General features: G+C 41.1%; 1 protein-coding gene across 1 annotated transcript; it reads left to right on the top strand.

Moving 5' to 3' along the window:
- Positions 1–15,001: 15,001 nt before the first annotated feature.
- Positions 15,002–24,353, top strand: LOC311034969 (H-2 class II histocompatibility antigen, E-S beta chain-like). The gene is made up of 9 exons (XM_084043011.1): positions 15,002–15,035; positions 15,141–15,224; positions 17,193–17,447; positions 18,500–18,769; positions 20,248–20,464; positions 20,916–20,983; positions 21,881–21,985; positions 22,483–22,539; positions 23,740–24,353. Exons 2-8 carry the CDS (start codon positions 15,158–15,160, stop codon positions 22,518–22,520), a joined length of 1,020 nt encoding a protein of 339 aa, XP_083899137.1. The 5' UTR covers positions 15,002–15,035; positions 15,141–15,157; the 3' UTR covers positions 22,521–22,539; positions 23,740–24,353.
- The last annotated feature ends 624 nt before the right edge of the window (positions 24,354–24,977 follow it).

Raw genomic sequence — 24,977 nt, forward strand, 5'->3', positions numbered from 1 at the left:
CGACAGAGATAAAGCCACCTGTAACCCTAAAATGTTAAAACTAGATGCTTATTCATATATGTCCATGTGTATAAAAGAGAACGATTTAGCGACCCTGCTGTATGGGGCCTTCAAAGTATTTATATGTGGGGTTATTGGTCAATCATAGCCACAGGGAAGGTTCTAGCAGCAGCATGCGGCTCTATGAATGGTTGGGAGGCTGGTGTACTGTGTGGGGACCTGAGTGGGAGCCCTGGGTACCAAACGAACGTCCAGTTGTTCCTGAGGAATCCCCTATAGCAGACCTCTCAGACTAGGTACAGGCACACCGTGGCCTTATATGCTTCTAATGTTGCTACCGTTTTTTTGTACCAAAAAATGCAGGGCAAAAGTTTTTCCTTGACCTCTAGGGAGTGTGCATACAAAGTTTTACACAGATCGGTGCAGTTATAGGTAAAAACACGAATCGGCCTGTTTTAGCGCCACCATGAGGCTGATGTGAAAAATTTCAAATGGCATTTCTTCCTCGGCCTAATGTACTAAATCGGCCTCCTGGTGGCGCTATAAAAGGCCCATGAGAACATTTAGGGGCAGAGGTTCTGAATTGGCATCCAGGGAGTGTGTGTGCACAGTTTCGCTGCTCAATCAAGCCAACGGTGCCAGAGATTAGCTGGTCACAGACGGACGGACACACGGACACATGGACACACGGACGGACAGACAGGGGGGAAAACATACATATACATACATATATATGTATGTATATATATATATATATATATATATATATATATATATATATATATATATATATATATATATATGTGTGTGTGTTGTAGCTAAAATTACACACATGCTTTTCCTGGTTTTAATGGCTTAATCCACGGACAATAGAGCAGGCTCAGCCCGGAACTTCTGTCCCCTATAGTATCTGATAGTATCTGATAGTATCTGATAGTATATGTGACTTCTGTCCCATACTATATCATATATGATCACTACATTGTTGTCAGACTTTATCAATGTCATAGAAAACCTGTTCACCTTCATTGGGAAACTGAACCATTAAAGACAAACAACAAACTACTGTAGTTGATCTTATATTGTTAAATTATTGTTTAGCGATTATTCTTTATAATGGATTAAATTGACAAGAGCAAAGACTATTTTTTATAATGGATTACATTGACAGGAGGATTTGCACACAATAACAATGACTAGTCCTGTATTGTAAACTATACTCTCTCTCACGCTCATGTGCTGCTGCTGCACGCACACACTCACACTCACTCTGACACACACATGCACACACACGCACGTACGCACGTGCGCACACACGCACACACACACACGCACGCACGCACGCACGCACGCACGCACGCACGCACGCACGCACGCACGCACGCACGCACGCACGCACGCACACACACACACACACACACACACACACACACACACACACACACACACACATACACACACACACACACACACACACACACACACACACACACACACACACACACACACACACACACACACACACACACACACACACACAGACACACAGGGAGGAGGACTCAAACATATTTTTGATCAACACTATCAACCCCCTAGCCAGGGCCTCTGACTGTAACTACATCTTTGTCATGAGAGACTGCGAGGGAGATGAGTCTTTTAGGAGGATGAGCAGATAGAGAGGACAGAGGACAGGTGAACATGCTGTCTGTCTGCATGATCTTTATCATGAAACCATCTATCTCATTTTTCAAGTTTCTTTTTTTTTTAAATATATAAATCAGTGCTATTGAACACCCTTTACATCTTTGTGTGGGTTTTACAAATATTTAACTAATGAAAAGTATCAAAAAGTTTGTCTGACTAAACCTCCTAAATCCATTGGATCCTCAAATTGTCAGTCAAACCTCCTAACTCCAACTTGAATGATAAAGTCAGATCTCCACATTAATGGTCAAAAACCACAAAAACTCCACTAGAGCTGTATGTGGGTACAGTGATGATAATATAATGTATTTAATATAATAATAATATAATATAATGTATTTAATATGATAATAATATAATATAATGTATTTAATATATTGATAATATAATATCATGTATTTGGATAAAGTGATGATAATATAAGGACACATTCAAGTATCTGACAATGTAAGTCACCATACCAACTTCAATGAGGAAGTGTTGTGTTGTTCTAAAAAGTAAATATTTTTGAAATAGTTGGTTTCTAACAGACAGCAGAGATATAATAGCAGTTTTGTGAGAACTTACCTCAGTGAGGAAAAAGAAGATAATTTGTAGAGCGGTCAAAAACCAAATGGTTGAATTCTCAGATGTTTAAAGCATCCAGACGATCATAATCACTTGTGTATTTCCTATAGAGTTGTGTTCAGTGACTGTACTGCAGTCTATCCTTAACAACCGTCTTTAATTGATTACATCACAACCTCTTCACCAATAGAATCATACAGTTACATGCCAGTTCCTGCTGATGATTGAGGAAGCATTCCAATGGTACATGTTGTATCCTGATCACAGATCTGTTCTTGTTTCTACTTCAACTGTTTTATCTCAGGTCGTCTCTGTAAAAAACCTTTTCATCCCCAGCACCCCTGAATGACAGTGTAACCCTAAGATACAGTTTATGTCACTAGGAAAACTTGAGACAATATCAGTTTCCATAGATGACAGAATGAAAATAACTTTATACTTGACGTTTAACCACTTGAACCCCAGCATCACTATTCTGAGGTGAAAATTCTCCAAAATAGACGATCTTGTTGATCGGCTATTTTTGGTGAAGAGATTTGGTATAGATTTAAAAAAGAATGCACCAAGTACAGTGCAAGTACAGATGGGTGGACCAGGTGCATTTATCAGAGAATGTTTATTTTAATGATCAATCAATTGGTTGTGTTGCAGCTTGAATCAATGGGACAAACTTAGTATGCTTTGTAAAATATGTAAAATATAAATGTTACTATGATTAAAATGGTATATAGTGTTTTGTCAGTTATTGGGGTTAGGGTCCCACGGGCCCACTTGTAATATCTTCATGGCCCACTAGTGGGTGGTGCGTGGTGGAAAGTAACTAAGTACATTTACTCATTTACTTCTGTACGTAAATACAGTGTTGAGGTATTTTTTATTTCCAATTTTCAGTACTTTTACTTCTACTCCACGTACCTCCATGAACCTCTCAGAGGCAACTATTATACTTTTACTCCACTACAATTATTAGCTAAACTTTAGTTACTAGTTACTTTGTAGATTGTCTTTATTATTAAAAAAAACAACTTCAGACCTATATACTTTGTTAATTCGTGTTGCGTTTACATTTGTAAACTAGTGAAATGGGACATTCTGCATAATGAGTACTTTCTACTTTTGGTACTTTAAAGGGATACTTCACTTTACTCCCCAAAATGGGTAATTTTATCGTCTTCTTAGGCTTTTGTGAACATCCCAGACAGTTTTTAAGTTACTTGATTCAGTATTTAGCTATTTGATATTCATTTTATCAGACACGCCCCTTTCCTATACAAACTTATAACTTCAAACTCCATTTTTAACATGTTAGATTCATCAAAAACACCCGTCCTTGGTTCTGGTGACTCATCGTGCCCTCCGAATACGTAAAGGGGCCGTGTTTTTTTGATTACTTTTTTACCTTTGCAAATGTATTCATTGATGCAGTCATGTTGTTTGCAATGCACTTTAAATGAGGTCTGCATTAACTGAGCCTTGAACCGGTGACCTTGCAATTGTCAGGTAGATGCTGTAAAGAGAAGCCATTGGGCCGACAGACCTGAATCGGTGAAAAAGGAGGTCACACAGATGATACAGTTTCACGCAAATAGCTGAAAAATCCTGGGATTTTTTAGTAATCTGTTTACATGTGTAAACTTTTTACACATGTACTTTGGACCTTTGCCGACAAAACTTTGACGGCGGATTTTCCATAAGTGAAAAAAGTTCTTCAACTCAGTGGTCAGGGCTGGACTGGGACATAAATTTGGCCCTGGCATTTTGGCCCAGCCTAATCTCTCAAGAACAGATTCTGCTCTGCATTTGAATCTGTCGGGGGGGTTCGTCATATCGCGTACGCACTGGCCTACAAGTGGGCGTGCCTTCAGATCAGGAAGCAGGCCGCGCTTTACCCAATCAAATGTAGTGGGCGGGATTTACGTGTCCGCCGATCCTTCCCCACTCGAAACAAACCGAAACTCATTTAACAATAGCGTCCTCGGAGCAGACAAAACCACGGAAAGATATTCACATTTTAACTTGCTCTTTCATCATAGAAACAAGTGGGCGTTAACCAAAATGATCCATGTTCTCTGTGTAGCGCCCCTACGTATAGTAGAGGCTGGCTCACTGGACTAGTTCTAGGTTCTGAGCAGTAGGGGTGAAATACTCACAAGGAGACTTCAGTACTTTTTAACACAGAGCAGCTGCTGGCATATTTTTTACACAAAAAAAAAATACAACAAAGCATGAAACAGTATGTTTTAAGTTGAAAATTAACCCCCAAAAATAAAATAAAATAGAGCCCTCTTGTTTGGAAAATCAAAAATAGAATAAAATAAAAATGGAAGAAATGTCCTTTAAATTGTCTTTGTATGAGATCTACCCGGGTAGTTAAACAGACACTGGTGTGTACTGTATTCCTTATCCAAGGAATGAATCCTGATTCAGTTCAGTTCAATACTTGCGAATCTGATGTATGTCAGTTAAGTCAGCTCAGTCAAGTTCAGTCAGTCACTCAGCAGAATCTCAGAACCAATGCAGCTGGCCACACTGCATCCAAACGCTCCTTCTGCAGGCTGTTTTCACTGGGTTAGCTCGCCATCTCACTCAGCTTGGTTTGAAACCAGACTTCTACCAGGATCACAAAAAACAATCTGCACATAGCAGTACAGAATAGAAAGAATCAGTTATAATACTCTTTTCCTGTTATATCTCTTCCATATGGTACCATATTAACTTTTCTTTTAGAAATCAAATCAGTTACTCATTTTAAACCCATTACTCATGGATATGAATTATGAATACTGTTCAGTTCACACTGTGCTCCTTAAGTCTGTTAGACTTGAACATCAGTATTAATTGGCAAAACCAAATTAATTGTTATTATTAACAGCTTCACCTTTTTCAAACATGACATCATAAAGTTATACTGTATTGGGCTGGGCTGAACGGGTGCAGTACGTTAGTCCGACAGCGCATTCCTCCGACAGCGCAGCGCTCCGACGTTTCCAATACTAAACCCGAACCAAACCCGCAGCCTAACCCTAACCGCACGCGGATGCCACATAGTCGGAGAAAAGGTCTGTCGGATTTCCAATACTAAACCCGAACCAAACCCGCACCCTAACCCTAACCGCACGCGGATGCCACATAGTCGGAGAAAAGGTCTGTCGGATTAACGCATGCCTCCGGGCTGAACACAGTAACTTTAAGAAAAACATCTCTTTGATAAACACAAATAATACAAAGTTATCAAAATGTAAAATGTAAACTTTCTCCAACAACATCACATTACTCCAATTGGTTTTAGTATGAATTCTGAACACTATGTGTTGTTCTCTGACAAAATCCACTCATTGTAGTTAGCACAAGTAAGACGCGCGAACGCTGGAAGCGAACGCAGCTCGAAAATATTGTATATTTACAGACTTTGTGTGTGTGTGTGTGTGTGTGTGTTTGTGTTTTGCCTGTAGCTGCACTCTGGCGCACTCTGTTGGCCGCACCCAGGCAGTGCACTGCACACAGACAGACACACACACACACACACACACAAGCCGAGCAGACTTTCATAGTAAGCTCCACTTGGGTGGAGGCCTCTTCCGCGTTCGCAAAGATGGCTTCCTTCATGTGGCTAAGCTAAACAACAAACTTACTGGAGTTCCCAGCAACCAGAACACAGTAAAACATCACTGGAACCGGGCTCTCACAAGCAGCACTTGGTTTACTGCTCAGAAACTGCAACTCTGGTTAAGAATTGACCAGAACCAGAATTTTTGCTTAATTCTTTATATTTTAACAAACAGGCAGGAGCTCTCTCTGTCTGTCTTCACTCTAGAGTAGAGGGTAGCATGGGTCCGGGTATACCCGAATACCCGAGACCCGAACCGAGAACCGAACATTTTCGGGTCCAAAAATATTGACTTGTCCGTCGGGCAGGTTTGGATCGGTTCCAATTCCCTCGGGGCTTGGTCGGATCCATTTGAAATGGATAGACCCGTATGGACCCGGGAGGACCCGTGTTTAAAAAAAAAAAAACTATAAATATATATATATATATATATATATATATATATATATATATATATATATATATATATATATATATATATATATATATTTATATATTTATATATTTATATATCTCAGGGATTCCGTTAGCCAGTATTTACCGGCCATTGACCGGTAAAATGTTTAATTGGCCGGTAATTATAAACACCACCGGCGTTGTATGATGGTGTCGCGCGTTGAAAATATCAGAGCTACAAGCTCACAGCACGTCGCAACGCGCCGCTTTGTGAGCTTGTATGTCTGCTACTTTTGATACGCCACAACACAGGCTCTCCTTCTAATCAGCGCTGAGTAGGGTGTTCGCTCGGTGTTGATAAACAGAACCGAGGTTCCGAGGTGACACTGATAGAATCTGAACCAAGCCGGACCCAATTGTCGATAAAGGGACACGTGTGGGTCGTGGATATTATGCAAGCACAGTGATTGTCTGTCTGCAATGGATAAAGTGGTGAAAGTTGGACGACGGTGTCGCACAGGGAAAGGCTCTGGCACAGCTCGCCCCAAAACACCCTCGCCCCCATGTTTCAGGCGGACCAGCGGTTCTTGTATTCTTGTATTTGTTTTACTGAGGATAAGGGTAGAAATAGGTTTAGGATTAGGCATAGTTTTACTGAGGTTGAGATTAGGAATAAGGTTAGGTTTAGGCATAGTTTACTGATATGTTTAGGAATACCAGGCGAATGCCCACGGATTTTCCCCGGTGGCGGGGCGACTGTGTTTTGGGGCGAGCGCCGAGCGGGTGTTTTCATAGTTTTGGTATTCGTTGCTGCTCACTCATGCCCACTTTATTCATTTCATTTTAACACCTACAACAGGACAGGTCACACAATGGACAATTGATATGCATCTAGGCTCATTCCTATGTTAATTTATAGGTTGAGCTGGGGGGATATGAAAGTCTGTGAAAACGTAGCTGTTCAACTTCTGTATGACGCAACCCTCCGCTGTAGCTCGCCTCGGAGAAGCGCTGACTCGCTGAGACTACCAGTCTCGATGTTATGGAGAAAATAAGCATAATATAGCATCGGACACGGTTCGGGTCTAAAGACCCGGCCGGATCGGCTCCATTTCACCCGGGTCCATTTAGGATTGGGTCCAATTTTAATCGGCTCCGTTTCGGACCGGGTCTAATTTTAATCGGCTCCGTTTCGGGTAGGGTCCAGTCATTTTGATTTCTTTCTAGGGTCCGTTCGGTTCGGTTCAAATATCCTCGGATCTGTTTCGGTTCGGGTCCAATTTTTTGGACCCATGCTACCCTCTACTCTAGAGAGGATCAGTGAAGAATGAATGAAGTGACAACGCAGATGCACCCTCTACTGGTCAACATGTGTATAGGTGTTGATGTACATTTCAAGTTAACCCTTTAGTGACAGCAACATGCATCTGTGACACCATAAAATAACAACAGAATTAGTGACACCATATTCCATATGGGTTACATCTGGGAGAAGTGGTGTTAGTGTTCCATGTAGAAATATTGTTAGTGGGAATGAAAATAGTCGCACCACCGGAAGTGAAGGGCTGAAGGCAGACCAAAACCCCGGTTTCCTTGCGCACGGGTGCTACGTCTTCTTCCTCCCAGAGCCAACTGAGATAGTCAAAAACAGCAGAGGGCGCTGTTTTTCCTTTTCATTTGGCGATGGGTTCCCAGATTGGGCCCAGCCTCGCACACCACAACCGGTGCGCAGGTACTCTACCGCCCCGCTCCGTCGAGGCACATACAAACACACATGCCCTTAATCGAGTGCCAGAGTTTTTTTTAAAACAGGGTACATCCAGTGCCAGCGCTTCTTATCGTTTACGCCTCCACGAGAACCCGGATGTAAACAAAAGGTGTCTGCGCGATGGTCGAGGGTCCCCTCTAACGACTGGAACAATAATATTTCTAGCGCGATCTGCCATTGCAGAGTGATCGTGCATCGAAAATGGCTTGTTTTCACCACTGTAAAAAGATATGGAGATATGGATCTTTTTCTGAAGATCCTATCATTGGAGCGGACGGAAGTGACATTTTTTGGACCAACTTCAAATCCGTCCATTCCATTTTAAAGGGTCCTAAAGTTGCGTTAGAGGGCATCTTGTGAGAAAAAAAAAAAGATATATCCACAAGTTTCCTAGGGCGTTGTGGGCATCACTTCCTGTCGATTTGATCAGGTATCAGGGATCAAATCGACAGGAAGTGATGCCCACAACACCCTAAGAAACTTGCGGATTTACATTTTTTTTTTTATCATTTGCGGACCACCGGCCCATTGATGGTCGGCCCTGTTTAACCACTTCAACCCTATATACTGTATATACATCGGATATTTGAAAATAGCGATGTGGCGGTAGATGTCAGGTTGGCTTTTTTTTTTATCTAGAAAGAAAAATGGTTATTTTTGCTACATTTTATCAACACAAATCTTGTATGGGGTCCCTGACACTATAGTTCCAAATGGTGGTCGACGGCCAATATAGATTTGCAGTTCCTTGACATGAAAACGTTTGAGAAGCACTGGTTTATGAGACACAAACGTGTCAGGAATGACCCGAGACATCCTCTTCACCCATGTGAAACTATAAACTAATTGCTCCTATTTCCTGCCACCAATGTGACCTGAACGTCCCAGCGACAAATTGGAATTGATTTCAGTCTTGGCAGATCATTCTGGGGTTGTGAACCCGGATGCTAAAACGCATTTTATCCATATTAGCATTCTGCACATTGCAGCTTCTGCCTCACAAGTAAACAGAGCAGGTACAGAAATCTACCTGTGAGTTCTTACTCACTTATAATTTAACATCTCTGTGCTGATTTAAACAATCTGAATTCTCAGAATAAGACCTAATCCTAATCCTAATTATTAAATGAAGATCCTCATGGTTGAGTGCAAATTGTGTGTGTGCGTGTGCGTGTGCGTGCGTGCGTGTGCGCGCGTGTGTGTGCGCCTTTCCATAGGTTCTATAAGCTGCCATAAGCCTCGACCAACCACAAGGTCCAGTGTCCTTTTATGATGGGTGTCTGATAGGCAGTATGGGGGGGTCTAGGGCGTGTGTGTGGGGGGGTCTCGCTTTATCTGCTTACCCAGCCGGTTGCTTCGGTAGAGAGTCAGCACCGGGTTTGTGTGCGTGTGTGCATGTGTGTGTGTGTGTGTGTGTGTGTGTGTGTGTGTGTGTGTGTGTGTGTGTGTGTGTGTGTGTGTGTGTGTGTGTGTGTGTGTGTGTGTGTGTTTGTGTGCGCCTGTATGTGTGTGTGCATGCTTGCGTGCACGTGTACATTAAAATGGTGGGGTGTACAGCGGGAGAGTACTAGTAGGCTACACATACTGTACATCCCCTCTTTCCATATTATAGCCTCATTTGAAGTGTACTGTATATGAAGCAGTCATTTAGTCCACGCTGAACAACAAAACAAACAAACACCAACTCAATTCAAAGTGTGGAGAATAAGATTGATGCTAAGCACTTTTTGTAGTGGTCCCCACCGAAGGATGGTCATACACTTCAACTGATGATTATAAATGTATTACAAATTCCAACTTTTTTTAGCAGCAACATTTAACTCAATATAATAAACTAGTGTTTGTCCAAAACCGTTGCTTTTCAGAAAATGAATGACGAACGTGTGTTCCAGAATCAGGGAGAGGGAACATAAAGATATCTCGTATGTTACAGTCAGAATGAAAAAACAGTCAGATTGAAAAAGGAGTGCTTGTTTTCTTCGCGTTCGCCTCCCATGTCCCCCGCGGCAGGGCGGGGCCCCCCCCCCCGCCCCCCCCCGTCAAAAAAGAGAAATGAAGTCTCGGAGGTACCGAGACTAGGGGGACGATGATTTACAATAGGCTCTATGCACAGCAGCCATATTGGGAATGAATTGGGCCCCTTCCTTACTTCCTTCACAGGTGTTACCAATGATACTAATTAAGGCTCTGTTCCATTTAGTGTGGCATAGTGGTTGTCTTATTTTCAAGGACCCCCCATAACTCAGAGTTACACACCCACCATCATTTACTTTTCTCAACAATATGAGACATTATTACATTATGAACTTTTATTACATTATGAGCGGCTACGGGAGAATTCTTAATGTAACACATTATTACATTATAGAAAAATCTGTTATTACATTATGAGCTGATTATGACATTATGAGTTTTTATTACATTTAAATGATTACATTATGAACCGCTATTACGTTATGAGCCGTTATTTTTATTTATTTTTATTAAGCTTTTGCAGATACAGGCTTTATGAAAAAAACATTCAAAGAACCTATCACTGATCTGCAGCTACTCAGTCAGGGCTATGTATAAACTGAATGTTTGATGATTTAATGTCCTTGAGCTTCATGGGATTACAGTCACATACTGAGGAGGTGTTTGTTCAGCCTCTTCTTAAAGGCATGAATACTACTTGATGTAATGTCTCCAACAACCGTAGGGGGAAGGCTGTTCCATGTTGTTATAGCAGAGTGGAGAAAGCTCCTATCAAGGCATTTAGTGTTTGACTTGAGGATGGTCAGGGCGTGGCTTGGTAGTACCCTCCGGGTGATACGACCTGGGATGTGAGCTTGGGGTAGCAGTGCTTTGAGATCCACTGGACAGCTGGGAGTGTGCATCTTATAAAGAACAGTTGTTGCTGCAACTGTTCGACGATGACTCAGCTTACTGATGGCATATTGCTGTAGGGCAAGGTCCTCATCCACCCCGATGATCTTTAGAGCCTTTTTTTGGATAATGTCTAGCTGGCTGAGAGTGGTCTGAGAGGCATTCATCCAGGCTAGGCAGGAGTACTCCATAATAATCCTGACCTGGGTCTTATAGATGTTGGCTCTGCCTTTAGCATCAAGCTTGTTGGCCAGCTTACGTAGTGCTCCAAGACGTTGTCCAGCACGTTTAGAGATGTTGGAAAGATGGCTAGTCCACGTCAGTTTACAGTCTATGCAAAGACCCAGAATCTCCATCTGCTCGCTGAGTTTGATTTTAGCGGTCCCAAAGAAGAGATCTGGGCGAGATGGGTTCCTCTTTCTGGACAGGATTATAGCCTTGCACTTGGTGGGCTCGAAAGTGATCTTCCAGGCGGCAGCCCACTTTCGGATGTTTTCCAGGTCTTTGTTTAGGGACGCAGCCACCTCAGGCCCATTTGATGATGTTACAGGTGCGAAAATGGTGGAGTCGTCCGCATACAGAAATATGTTGTTCTCACACTGTTCCACAACATCATCTATGAAGATGGAGATTAATAATGGGCCGAGAATCGATCCCTGAGGTACAGATGCGTTGATGGGACGTGGTAATGAAGACTGACCAGAAAGCACAACTTTGATGGATCTTCCTTGAAGGTAGTTCTGTAGCCAGACATGCAGTCTTCCAGTTATGCCCTTTGAAGAGAGCTTAGCACAAAGGCCGTTGTGCCAGACCTGGTCGAATGCTCCCTTAATGTCCAGTGCGACAGTGTACACTTCACCACCTTTGTCAAGGATGTTGTTCCACGTCTGGGACAAAACTGTAAGGAGGTCGGCTGTGCTGTGGTTTGGTCTAAATCCGTATTGTTTATTGGAGATAAGGTCATGGCGGAGGAGATATCTCTGTAGCTGTTTGTGGACAGAGGATTCCATCACTTTGCTGATGACAGTGAGCAGGGATATGGGACGGTACTTCGATGGATCTGACTTAGAGTCCTTTTTGTGAATAGGGATCACTCTAGCAGTTTTCCATAGGTCGGGGAACAAGCCATGAGCGAAAAGGAGTTGAAAGAGACGGCTGAGGGGACTGGCTAGTTCTGCGGCACACTCTTTGAGTACCCTTGTTGGAATTTCATCAGGCCCTGTGGCCTTTCCTGGGTCCAAGTTGCGTAGGATATTCCTGACATCTTTGGGTTTAAAGTGCACATCACCAAAATAAGAGGATGGTAGTGGGCACTGGAGCTGAGATTGCGCAGATGCCCCAGGCAATGTACACTTGTCCGCAAAGGTTTGGCAGAAGATGTTGGCCTTTTCACTTGCTGTGATGTGGGGAATGCCCTGGTGTTCAATGACGGGTATGTCTGTAGAGCCACTTCTCCCTGAAAGTGAATTTACAATACCCCACCATTTCTTTGAGCTAAGTGATTTGTCCGATAGATCTTTTTTCAGTTTGTTGTTATATTGTCTCTTTGCTCGTTTTTCAGTTTGATTGAACGCTGCTCTTGCTTCAAGAAACTTTTGTTTTGCAGCCAGATTGTTAGAAGTCTGCATCTTGTGATAGAGCCGTCGCTTTTTCATGGCTGCTCTTCTGCAGTGTTCGTTAAACCAAGCTTTATCTCCAGGCTTTCTGGTGATGATCTTGTTTGGTATAAATGCATCCATGGCATCTTGCAGTAAGTTGGTAAGATTCGTGCAGATTATTTCAGGATCTTCTTCCTTGAAGACACTGGACCAATTTATGGAAGTTTATGTACCCTCTCATTTCCCAGAACTGAGCCTTGTCATATCTCCATACTCTACGCTTGTATGGCTTATCTCTGAAGACTGGTATTTTTAGCTGTACATGTACAGGGTTATGGTCCGAGGAGCCTAGATTTGCCAAGGTCTTTGTTACATTATGAGTTGCTACAACCCTTGCTTACTGTAAATTGCTCTGGATTAAGAGTGTCTGCTACATGCCTAAACTGTTAACTGTTCATATCAACATGTCTCTCTCTCTCTAGTAACTGCTGATGTTTAATAAAATGATAATCATATTGGCTGCTGAGTGAATCAGGAAGTGAAATTAACGTTTGGGGAGATTCCAGTGAGAAGCTTCAACCACACACACAAACACACACACGCACGCACGCACACGCGCACACGCGCACACACACACACACACACACACACACACACACACACACACACACACACACACACACACACACACACACACACACACACACACACACGTGACACTTTGATCACATGACCAGTGTGTTTTAAAGACATTAGATGGTTTCAGCAGTGAGATGTAATGAGGCTTGGATGGCCTGGGCAAAAACATGGAAAATGTTTAATTGGCCAAAATGAACTTGTGGGGTGTCTAATCACAGGTTTTCAGGGGTCCTGAATCCATTCCAACTATTAGTTTTTAGTAAACATTACTCCTACAAACTGCACAATCAATATGTCAATGTGTAGCCATGATTCCCTGCTTTCATATGACATGAAAAAACTCAAATGAAAACATTTGCTATGTGTTGTGGTGGGTCACATTTGTATACTAAAGTGGTTTGTGTATAAAGTGCAGTATTGCTTTCAAGTAGTACAGGATGCGTTGTCAAATTAAGTGCAAGAAGTTTTGTTATCAATGAACCATTATTTTATATTGTACTTAAAGGATGTAAACGCAGGACTCTCTCTTATGGCCATACATCTGGACATGTACACTGTTACACACATCAGGTAGATGCTTTATATACAGTGAGAACAGAATTGGTCCTAGTATTGATCCCTGGGGGACCCCAACCAAACATGTGAGGTATTTAACACTGTTGACACTTACACACTGTCTTCTGGTGGATAGATAGGAACTAAACCACTGAATAGCCTCTGGAGAAAAGTTACGATGTGTTCATTTGGACAGGAGGACCCGGTGACTGACGGAGTCAAAGACCTTTTTGAGGTCTAAGAACACCCTGCGATTGTACAGGGAGCCCTGTCCAAAAAACACTTCGGCCTTTCAGTCAATAGAGAGCCCTGTCCAAAAAACACTTTGGCCTGTCAGTGAATAGACAGTTTGCTGACTCTGTGGAGTGGAAGGGCCCAAACCCAAACTGCATGGGAGGCAGCGTTTGTGTCTGTCTGTCTGATTGATTGATTGATTATACAGTATGTACATGAAATTAAACATAAGGTACGTACATGAGGTTAGACATAAGGTGCATAAGGTACAGTATGTACATGTGGTTAGACATAAGGTGCATAAGGTACAGTATGTACATGAGGAGACATAAGGTGCATAAGGTACAGTATGTACATGAGGTTAGACATAAGGTGCATAAGGTACAATATGTACATGAGGAGACAAGGTGCATAAGGTACAGTATGTACATGTGGTTAGACATAAGGTGCATACGGTACAGTATGTACAGTATGTACATGAGGTTAGACATAAGGTGCATAAGGTACAATATGTACATCAGGAGACATAAGGTGCATAAGGTACAGTATGTGCATGTGGTTAGACATAAGGTGCATAAGGTACAGTATGTACATGAGGAGACATAAGGTGCATAAGGTACATTATGTACATGATGTTAGACATACAGTGTAAGGTGCATAAGGTACAATATGTACATGAGGAGACATAAGGTGCATAAGGTACAGTATGTACATGAGGAGACATAAGGTACATTATGTACATGAGGAGACATAAGGTGCATAAGGTACAGTATGTACATGATGAGACATAAGGTGCATAAGGTACAGTATGTACATGAGGTTAGACATAAGGTGCATAAGGTACAATATGTACATGAAGAGACATAAGGTGCATAAGGTACAGTACATGAGGTTAGACATAAGCTGCATACAGTATGTACGTAAGACTAAGGTGCATAAGCAGCAGCTATATACTGTTCATGATTATGTGCAATAATCCTGACCATCGTCTTCCTGGAAACAGATGATGTAACATCATATCTTTAATCTGGTTGGCTGATTATTCTAAACTACAGAACGAGTCCTCCTTCATTCTCTTTCAGACCCAAGAACTTCTCTTTCAGTAAACATCTGTTTATTCTGATCTGTTTATTCTGATCTGTGTATTCTCATCTGTTTATTTTCATCTGTTTATTCTCATCTGTTTATTCTCATCTATTAAATTCAGTTCAGTTTTTATCAGTGATGATGAAGATTACAGCCACCCTCCTCATCCTATCCTCTGTACTTCATGTCAAAGCGATCCCAGGAAGTAAGTACATTATATTTATGTTATTATATAATACATACATTTATATCTACTGTTATTATATAAAACCAAATATGAACAATGCACAATACAAACAAATGACCTGTTGAACTCTAACCTCACGCAGGCAGCTCGCCACCCACTGACCCAGGGGAGAAAAAAAAGGGGGGGGGGGGCGGGGGTGATTAATAGCTGTGGCTGCCAATCGCCGGGTCCACTCGGGTATTAGTGTAGTCACCCGGAGTAGTGACCCGGAGTCACTTCTTGTAAATGGATTTATTATTTTGGGTAACATGCTTACCCGAAGACTTCTAATAGACACATAATACATACACAATCACACCGTTTAGCATTGTGTGGCAATGTGATTGGCTGCTGAGTGAATAAGGAAGTGAAATTAACGTTTGGGGAGTTTCCAGTGAGAAGCTTCAACCACACACACACACACACACACACACACACACACACACACACACACACACACACACACACACACACACACACACACACACTTTACTACCTTTATATCATGCAATATTGAATCTTGAATGTTGGTCCAAATACGTAAACATTAAAACATCGTGGAAAAAAATCTGTATGAATTACTTTCATAATAAAAATAAAGAAATTAATACAAATATTTTAATCAGTTTCAGTTTGAACTAGAAAAAGTGCTCCCCGGAGCACAGGTGTCCGCCAGGTCAGGTAGGTTATTGTGGGCCAGCAATGTTCGGAATTCACCAATCAGGATGGAATACAAAAAATCGGACAGATCCATCTTGATCACTTGACCATAGAGATAATGTGTACTTATTTGCATGATGTTTGGACACAATTTGTAGGAGTGATATAAAAAAGAAACATGGGCCTCCTGGTGGCGCTATAATAGGGCAATTTTAAAAGGTTGGCGTTTGTTCTTCAACGTAATGCGAATGTGCGTGCAAAGTTCCACCGCAATCGGACGCTGTGTTCATGATTTGCGGCATTTTGTTCAAAACGGGCCACTCCTGCAAACTTTAGATGTCAATGTTAGCCAATGAGGATGGAATATGAAAAATCAAACAGATCCATCTTGATCACATGACTATAGAGATCATGTGTACCAATTTGCGTGAAATTTGGATAAAATGTGAAGGCTTAATCTCAAAAAGATTGTTTTTTTGTTTTACAAGTCGGCCTCCTGGTGGCGCTATAAAGGGCTAATGTGAATAATGCAGGGCAGATGTTTTTCCTTGGCCTCTAGGGAGTATTTGTGCAAAGTTTTACGCAGATCGGTGCAGTTATAGTTAAAAACTCAAATCTACCTTTCATAGCGCCACCATGAGGCTGATTTGAAAATGTTCAAGTGACATTTCATCCTCTGCCTAGTGGGAATGTGCGTGTGAAATTTCACGGAAATCGCAAGCTGCGTTCATGATTTGAGGCATTTAGTTCAAAACGGACCAATCCTGCAAACTTTGGAAGCCAACCTTAGCCAATCAGGATGGATAATGGAAAATCAGACAGATCCGTGTTGATCACATGACCATAGAGATACTGTGTACCGATTTGCGTGTTTGGATAAAATCTGTAGGAATACTGTAAAAAAAATATGTTTTGCACAAATCGGCCTCTTGGTGGCGCTATAACAGGCCCATGTGAAATATTTGGAGCAGAGGTTCTGAATTGGCATCCAGGGAGTGTGTGTGTGTGTGCATATAGTTTCGCTGCGTTCAAGCCAACAGTGCGGGAGATTAGCTGTTCACAGCCGGACACACACACTGACGGACGGACACGGGGTAAAACATACTCTCTCGCCATGCCTTTCGGCCTGGCGGAGACAATAAACGGTTGACAGGAAGCTACTTTTAATATCCAACCTTTCACTTCATATAAGAACCAAACATGATTGTTTAACATGATGATTATGTGTTATTGTCACTGTGTAGAAGTTTGTTGTTGTATTTCATTTCATTTTTGTTTTATTTCCAGTGTTCCATGAGCAGATTAAAGTCCTTGGCTGTTCAGACACAGTTAAAGACTCATATAAAGAGAGCATGTTTGCTCTGGATGGTGAAGTGTTGTTCTACGCAGACTTCAACAAGGGGAAGGTGGTGGAGCCTCAGCCTCCGTTTGTAGATCCAATCACCTTCACAGCAGCTTATGAAAGAGCTTTGCTTGATCAGGCGTACTGCAAAGACCAGCTGGACAGCGTTCGCACTGCCTTGAAGAAACCACCAGTGAAAGGTACATGAATACTATTAACGCAATAAAAAAAAAGTTAACTAAAACGGTTGAATATATTTAACATGAATGAAAATGCAGCAAGAATGTGGACTTCAATAGCCTTTTAATAATGATAACGAGTGACCTCTGAGTTTCACATTTACGCTAGGCGGGGGAATAAATGAGACACACGCACTAACGTAGGCTATATAGTATGTTTTTCATACATGAGCACACACAACTGAATCAGTTCTGTGAAGCTCCCATGTGGCTTCCTGCTGTAAATGTAGCTAGCTTTGGGGAGGAGGGGGGTTGAGTGGCCCCACTCATTAACTATTCTATTGTTATTTAATTAGCTTAAAATGGTTCTTAATCACATGTCCCATTCACCTGCAGACGCTCCCTTGTCTCTCACAGTGAGTTGTAGTCAGTGTGTGGGCTGCTAGTAGCCCCGCCTGCCTCCTATTACTCTGTGGCTGTGGCTCTCTGTTGATCGTTGCACGCACACACGCACGCACGCACGCACGCACGCACGCACGCACGCACACACACACACACACACACACACACAAATCAAAATAAACACACCAAAATAAAACATATCAAAATTGTTGGCATATTGGCATCATCATGTTGTATTCATCATATCGTATCATATTGGCATTTCGCTCTCAAAATAACTGCGAGTGTTATCTCTGTTATCCTGGAAATACATGATGGGGTCAGAGAGAGAGAGAGAGAGAGAGAGAGAGAGAGAGAGAGAGAGAGAGAGAGAGAGAGAGAGAGAGAGAGAGACAGACAGACAGACAGACAGACAGACAGACAGACAGACAGAGTCCTTGTTTACTCAGCCACGCTAGACAACTGGACACATAGAGAAACAAAACTTAACTGGTAGCTCAATCTCATTGTATATAAGATATTCGATATACATTCAAAACATTTTAATGCCATATTTCACATGCCTGAACCTATTTTAGACTTTATGTAGTGACATATTTGGCCCAGTGTTGATATTATACAGATGATAATAAAACTGAACATTAATGACCTTTTTAATTGTGTATTTCCAGATGGATATGTGTACTATGAGGCGTCCCACTGTGTGTTTAACTCCAGTGAGCTGAAGGACATACAGTACATATGGTCATTGAATTTCGATGGTGATGAGATCATCAGGTGGGACAGTAGAGTAGATCAGTTTGTCGGATACACTGAGTATGGTGTGAAGAACGCAGAGCGCTGGAATACCTGGTTGGTATACCAAAATGGGTTCAGAGCAGAACGAGAGAGATGCAAACGCAACACTGGGAGCTACTACTCCAATGTTCTGAACAAGAGAGGTGAGCTGATCTCAGAGCAGCACTCAACACTCATCACCTCATAAACTATAACATGAAATCATAATAAATGATTCTATTCAGAGATGATTAATGGTGTTAATATTGATCTTATAATGATTATAAAACATTCTTTAATCTTCTGAGAAACATTTCAGATCCTCCTAAACACTTAAGCTTGATTTATACTGTATCCTAACACGCTGTCAAAAATAGCAGATTTACAAGCTCTCAACAAGGTGTTACCATCGTATACAGAGTATAAATGAAACATATAGATCTATTTCTGAGTGTTTTCACCTACACATAATGACCTGCCTAAAATAGAGACACCAGGATTAAGGTTTTTAAATTAATATAAAAAAGAACCATACAGGCTAAAACACACCTCTATACACTTAATTTCACCACTCCTATTTTATATTTTAATTGTTGCCTTTACTATTTTTTTTTGTATGTTTTTAATCACTTTAGTAATATTTTACAGGATTATGTGTATTGTTTTGTTTGTTTCTACTCTTGTTCAATCAAACTATTTTCATTAAATGATATTGCTTGGTTTATTTTAGTTTATGTAAAGCACTGTGTAACAGTGAATTATTTAATATGTTTAAATGACATTATATGAATGCATGTTGTAGAAAACGGTAGAATATTGTCGAGCATTTATTGACATTTACAATTTACAATGTATGTGAAACGGGACTAAGAAAGATATGCTGCTGGTTCCAACTGGTACACTATTTGTTTTATTTTTGTTGCTTTTCTGCAAAATAGATATTAAACCGTTCAGTATCACACGTAATATCACGTAATAACATCAAAATCTAATTACTAAATATAACCATTACTCAATATTCAATAACCAAGTCACATTATTAACATTCACATTAGTTAACTTCTTACTTCTTTCCAAAATAACCCACTTCCCTGTATAGTATAAACCCAACGTTCATATAACATGTCACATCACATTACATAAGATCACAGTATCACCTATCATCACAGAACATAACATCACTATCTTACTCCAGCCCTGTCATGGCTTCTGCCTTCTGCCCATGCTACAGCTACTAGAAGCATGCTCCATGCTGTTTTAGCTGATCTGAGTGAGCGGGAGGGGTTGTAGGGTTGGATCTGGCTTGAAGATATGGGGGTGTCATACATTTGGTTGCTTTGTACTCTGTAAGGGCAGCAACTGGGAGCCAATGGAGGGAGTGGAGTACAGGGGAGAGCTGGGAAATGTGAAAACTTGGCTGGTTGAAGACCAAGCATGTTGCGGCCTTCTGGATCATTTGGATCTCATTTAGATGATATACAAGTATTAATGATAATGACATTTTCCTATGAGTGGTATAATTGTAATAAGGATAATAATAATAATAATAATAATAATAATAATGGTAATGGTAATAATAAGGGTAATAATAATAATAATAATAATAATAATAATAATAATAATAATAATCTTATGTATCCAGTGGAGCCCAAAGTGAGACTGAAGTCAGAGACTCTCCCTGGTGGTGGTGAACACACTCACATGCTGAGGTGCAGCAGCTACGACTTCTATCCTAAAGTGATCCTGGTGACCTGGCTGAGAGACGAAGAACCTTTGACCTCTGGTCTCTCCTCTACCGATGAGCTGTCTGATGGAGACTGGTACTACCAGTACCACTCCTACCTGGAGTACACACCCAGGTACACACCTAACAGACACCGATACATAGAAATACACACCTCTACTGGTACTACCAGTACCACTCCTGCCTGGAGTACACACCCAGGTACACACCTAACAGACACCCATACATAGAAATACACACCTCAACGGGTACTACCAGTACCACTACTACCTGTAGTAAACACCCAGGTGAACACCTAACGGACACTTACTGTATACAAATACACACCTCTGCTGGTACTACCAGTACCACTCCTACCTGGAGTACACACCCAGGTACACACCTAACATAGACATACACATCTAATAGACACTTATACATAGGAATACACAACTAATAGACACCTATGCATATATTATTTAAAAATAAAAAAAATGTTACTCACTTGAGGATCATCAGCAGAAAAATGTGTGTGTGTGTGTGTGTGTGTGTGCGTGCGTGCGTGCGTGCGTGCGTGCGTATTACAGATCAGGAGAGAAGATCACATGCATGGTGGAACATCCCAGCCTGACCGTGCCTATCAAGATTGACTGGGGTCAGTTACTTTCTTCTACTGTTATCTACTGTAATGTGTTACACCAGAAATAAAAATCAATACAAATAATACAATAAAACATCCTAAAAAAGTAAGGGTTGGGTTCGGGGGGTAAGTCCCTGTGACTAGAGTCACATCAAGGGTTGGGTTGGGGGGGTAAGTCCCTGTGACTAGAGTCACATCAAGGGTTGGGTTCGGGGGGTAAGTCCCTGTGACTAGAGTCACATCAAGGGTTGGGTTCGGGGGGTAAGTCCCTGTGACTAAAGTCACATCAAGCCGCCTCATGCTACAGAAACAGGAGATAGGCTCCTCCCCCTATGGGGTCACATGGCTCGGCAAGGCTTACTTACTTAACCCATTCAATCCAGGAACGCACCTTTATCATTCCGCTATAACCGTTTTTTTATACTTTGGGCTATTCAAAAATAGCAGATACAAGCAAATGTCTTCATTTTTGAGCGGTGTAGCCGCTCCTATAAGCGGGGTTGGGACACCTCATTAGTACACCCTTCGCTGTACTGTGATTGGCTCATAATAGCACACCCCTCTACATTAGTACACCCCTAGCTGTACTGTGATTGGCTGACTCTATTGGCTGACTCTATTCAGCACTGTGATTGGCTAGCGAGACACATGGTCTTCCATCACTGTGATGACCACTGTGATGACCACACCGCTCACTTTTTTTAAATGAAAAACAATGTTTGCTATAATATCAGTAGTTCTCAAACTTTCTGTTGTCAAGGACCCCCAAAATGACTGCTGATCCCCCTCAAAATATGTTGTCCCAGGGACCCCCCCCCCCCCCCCCCCAGAAGAAATGATTTGAGTAAAAAAATATATATAATATAATATAATACATTACAGTATTATATAATATAATATTTGTATTGTCAGATGAGTCCATGCCAGTGAAGTACAAGCTGGCCATGGGAGCATCAGGTCTGTTTCTGGGTCTGGTCTTGTTCCTGTCTGGATTCATCTGCTACCAGTGGAAAAAAGGTGTTAACATGTTTAATCAACATGTTTAATTAATTATGATACTACCAGTGGAAGAAACAAAGTTATTAGCATGTTTAAATAACATGTTTCATTCATTATTATACTATCAGTGGAATAAATAAAGTCAGATCAACAGGATCACATGACATGTGGAACCCTCACAGAAATGCAAACAAACAAACATGTAAAGCCACAACCTAAACTGGTTTATATTGCTTTGGAACCTTCACCGGTTTAGAACAGTTTAGACAACCTAGTTAGAGAACAAAGTGTGTTCTATGTTGTCACTTTTAGCTTTAATACATCAGTGTTACATTTAGTCCTAAATAATAGTCAAATGTTCACATTAGTTCTGATGCAACATGTGACCCTGATGACTGAATCATAATGTTGTTGTGTTGTGTTATTGTGTGTACATTTATGCATTTTATGGAGAAATACACACAATACAGTACATAGGATTAATGTGTGTGTAACTGTCTCTCTTCTTCTATCAGGTCGTATTCTGGAGTCGACAACAAATGAGAATCTTTAGACTCCCCCCACACACCCAGGTTCACTTCCTCTTTCTTTTTACTAAACTTATTAGTAGTTTGGACCAATCATCATCAATCAAATATAAAAATGTTTTACAGCCTGCAGGAGTTTAGATCCCATAGCCTGAGAGGACGTTCGGGTGATTCAGTCAGTTCAGTGAAGAGACGACACAATGCAGCCAAACTCTGAACCAATCATTTGAACTAAACAGTTCAGTGAACTGAACCCAATGATTCAGTTCATTGAACACAACATTTCAGTGAACTGAACCCAATGATTCAGTTCATTGAACACAACATTTCAGTGAACTGAACGCAATGATTCAGTTCATTGAACACAACATTTCAGTGAACTGTACCCAATGATTCAGTTCATTGAACACAACATTTCAGTGAACTGAACCCAATGATTAAGTTAATTAAAAACATTGATCGTTCCATCACTAGCAGGATCAAAGACAGAACCTTGTGGTCCAAAGGAGAGTGTTCTACCAACTGAGCTGCCCTTCCTACTAAGATACACTATTGACAAAGTATTGGTCAAATGTTGTTTGAATGGACTGAGTTGTATCTACTTTGATGGTTACTGTAGTTAAAGGGAGGCTGCTGGGAGGTTAGGTTTTTAAGTAGTTTACTAATAACTTGTTCATGATCTATTAAATATTTATAACATAGTTTTAAATCATTAAATCACTAACCATTAACAAACATTTAAGTTATCAAGGTTCAAGGTTCAAGTTTATTAGTGTCCCCGAGGGGCAAATTGGTTTGCAGCATATAGCATCAGTGCAGTACAACAACATTAAAACAGACAATAGAAAAACAGTAAAAAACAGAACAGTAACACATCCGTAGCCGGTACAGAGAGTTCACATTAGGTCATAAAGAGCAAAGTGTAAGGTGCAATACAGTGCAGTGTACATGGCCATTGAAAAGGAATACGTGGACACAAGGAGACTGCTTGGTTCACGTAATAACTAAAGGCTATCTCCTCCTTGGCTTCTCCATAACAGAGTTCAGACTGCCGATAGAAATAGGAATGAAGGACAGTTTGTGCCTGTTTGTTGTGGCACTGGGGGTCCGCTGGGGGTTATGAGCTATGAATAATAGATTTGGTAATGATTAATGTACTATTATAAGGGAAGGTTATTCTAAAGTGTTAACATGTTCACACAGTTAATACATCCTGATTCTTATTGGTTTATTGTCTTTTCACAGAACACCTGGGTGTGTTTTCAGAGAAGCAGAGAGTCATTGCTGCCCCCTGGTGGAGAGAGGAGGAAATACACGTGTGTCCTTTCAGCTTCTCAATACTCTTAACAGCAGCACAATGATGACATCATCAACCTTTTTCACAAATGAGTCCCTTAAAAGTGCTAATTGGCTATAGCCAAGGTACGGACTCTGTCTTTTCCCGGTGTTTCGCCCAGGTCGACATGGTTTTGAGGTGAGGTCAGGGTTAAGGTTAGGTTTATATAGACATAGTGTTTGTGAGGTTAAAGGTCGGGTTTAGGGTTAAGGTTAGGTTTATAGACATAGTTTTTGTGAGGTTAAACTTCAGGGTTTAGACGCCACCTGGGCGACACACCAAAGGATGAGGGAGTCCCAATTAGTGTGGGCGGTTCATCAAATTACTTTGTATAGTTTCTGTCATCAGGAAACTACACTATACATTATATTGAAACATTAAATAAATGATTACACACTCAATCAGAATTCTTCATAACATTAACATTAATATCCATCTGAATGGAAGTCAGTCAGCCATGTTTGTGAACAAGGTTTTATTATTTTATAATGGACCATAAGTCATTTATTATGTCATAATTTCTAATGTGATAATTAGTGTGTTACGATCATTGTGACATGGACCTAGACCCTCTAGGCTGGTCCAGGGTTATGGGTTCCTAAACCCTCTAGGCTGGTCTGAGGTGATGGGTGGACCTAGACATTCTAGGGTGGTCTGAGGTGATGGGTGGACCTGGACCCTCTAGGGTGGTTTGAGGTGATGGGTGGACCCGGGTCCACCCAAATTAGACAATGGTGGGCCGCCACAGTATATAAAATGAATGGAAACACTGTGCAATCATTTATACTAAGTAATCATTTATATGTAATCATGAGCAGGAGATCAGATCTCATTACAACTTAGGAGGGAACCACAAACAAGGAATCTTCTCATCAATAATATCACCAACCTAGACTTAACGTTAGGATTTTATACTAACTAATAATGTTCTCAATGATTAAACTAATAATGTTCACAATAATTACAGTTTGTCTGACATTTGGTATACAAAACAAAACACCAAATCCATGTTCAATGCATGAATCAAACTATAATGTTATGATGTAAATAATCCATTAGAGGTTGACATCACATGATTTAACAACAAACACATTAACATGCCTCCATGTTTAACTGCAGGTCTTACAAACATTGATTATTTCACATT

Source organism: Gymnoscopelus microlampas (assembly GCF_963454915.1).
Source record: "Gymnoscopelus microlampas genome assembly, chromosome: 19".
NCBI lineage: Eukaryota > Metazoa > Chordata > Actinopteri > Myctophiformes > Myctophidae > Gymnoscopelus > Gymnoscopelus microlampas.

Coding starts and splice junctions, on each gene's coding strand:
- LOC311034969 (XM_084043011.1), top strand. CDS start 15,158: ATGATGAAGATTACAGCCACCCTCCTCATCCTATCCTCTGTACTTCAT. Junction 20,984..21,880: donor GCCTATCAAGATTGACTGGG/GTCAGTTACTTT, acceptor TTGTATTGTCAG/ATGAGTCCATGCCAGTGAAG. Junction 21,986..22,482: donor CTGCTACCAGTGGAAAAAAG/GTGTTAACATGT, acceptor TTCTTCTATCAG/GTCGTATTCTGGAGTCGACA.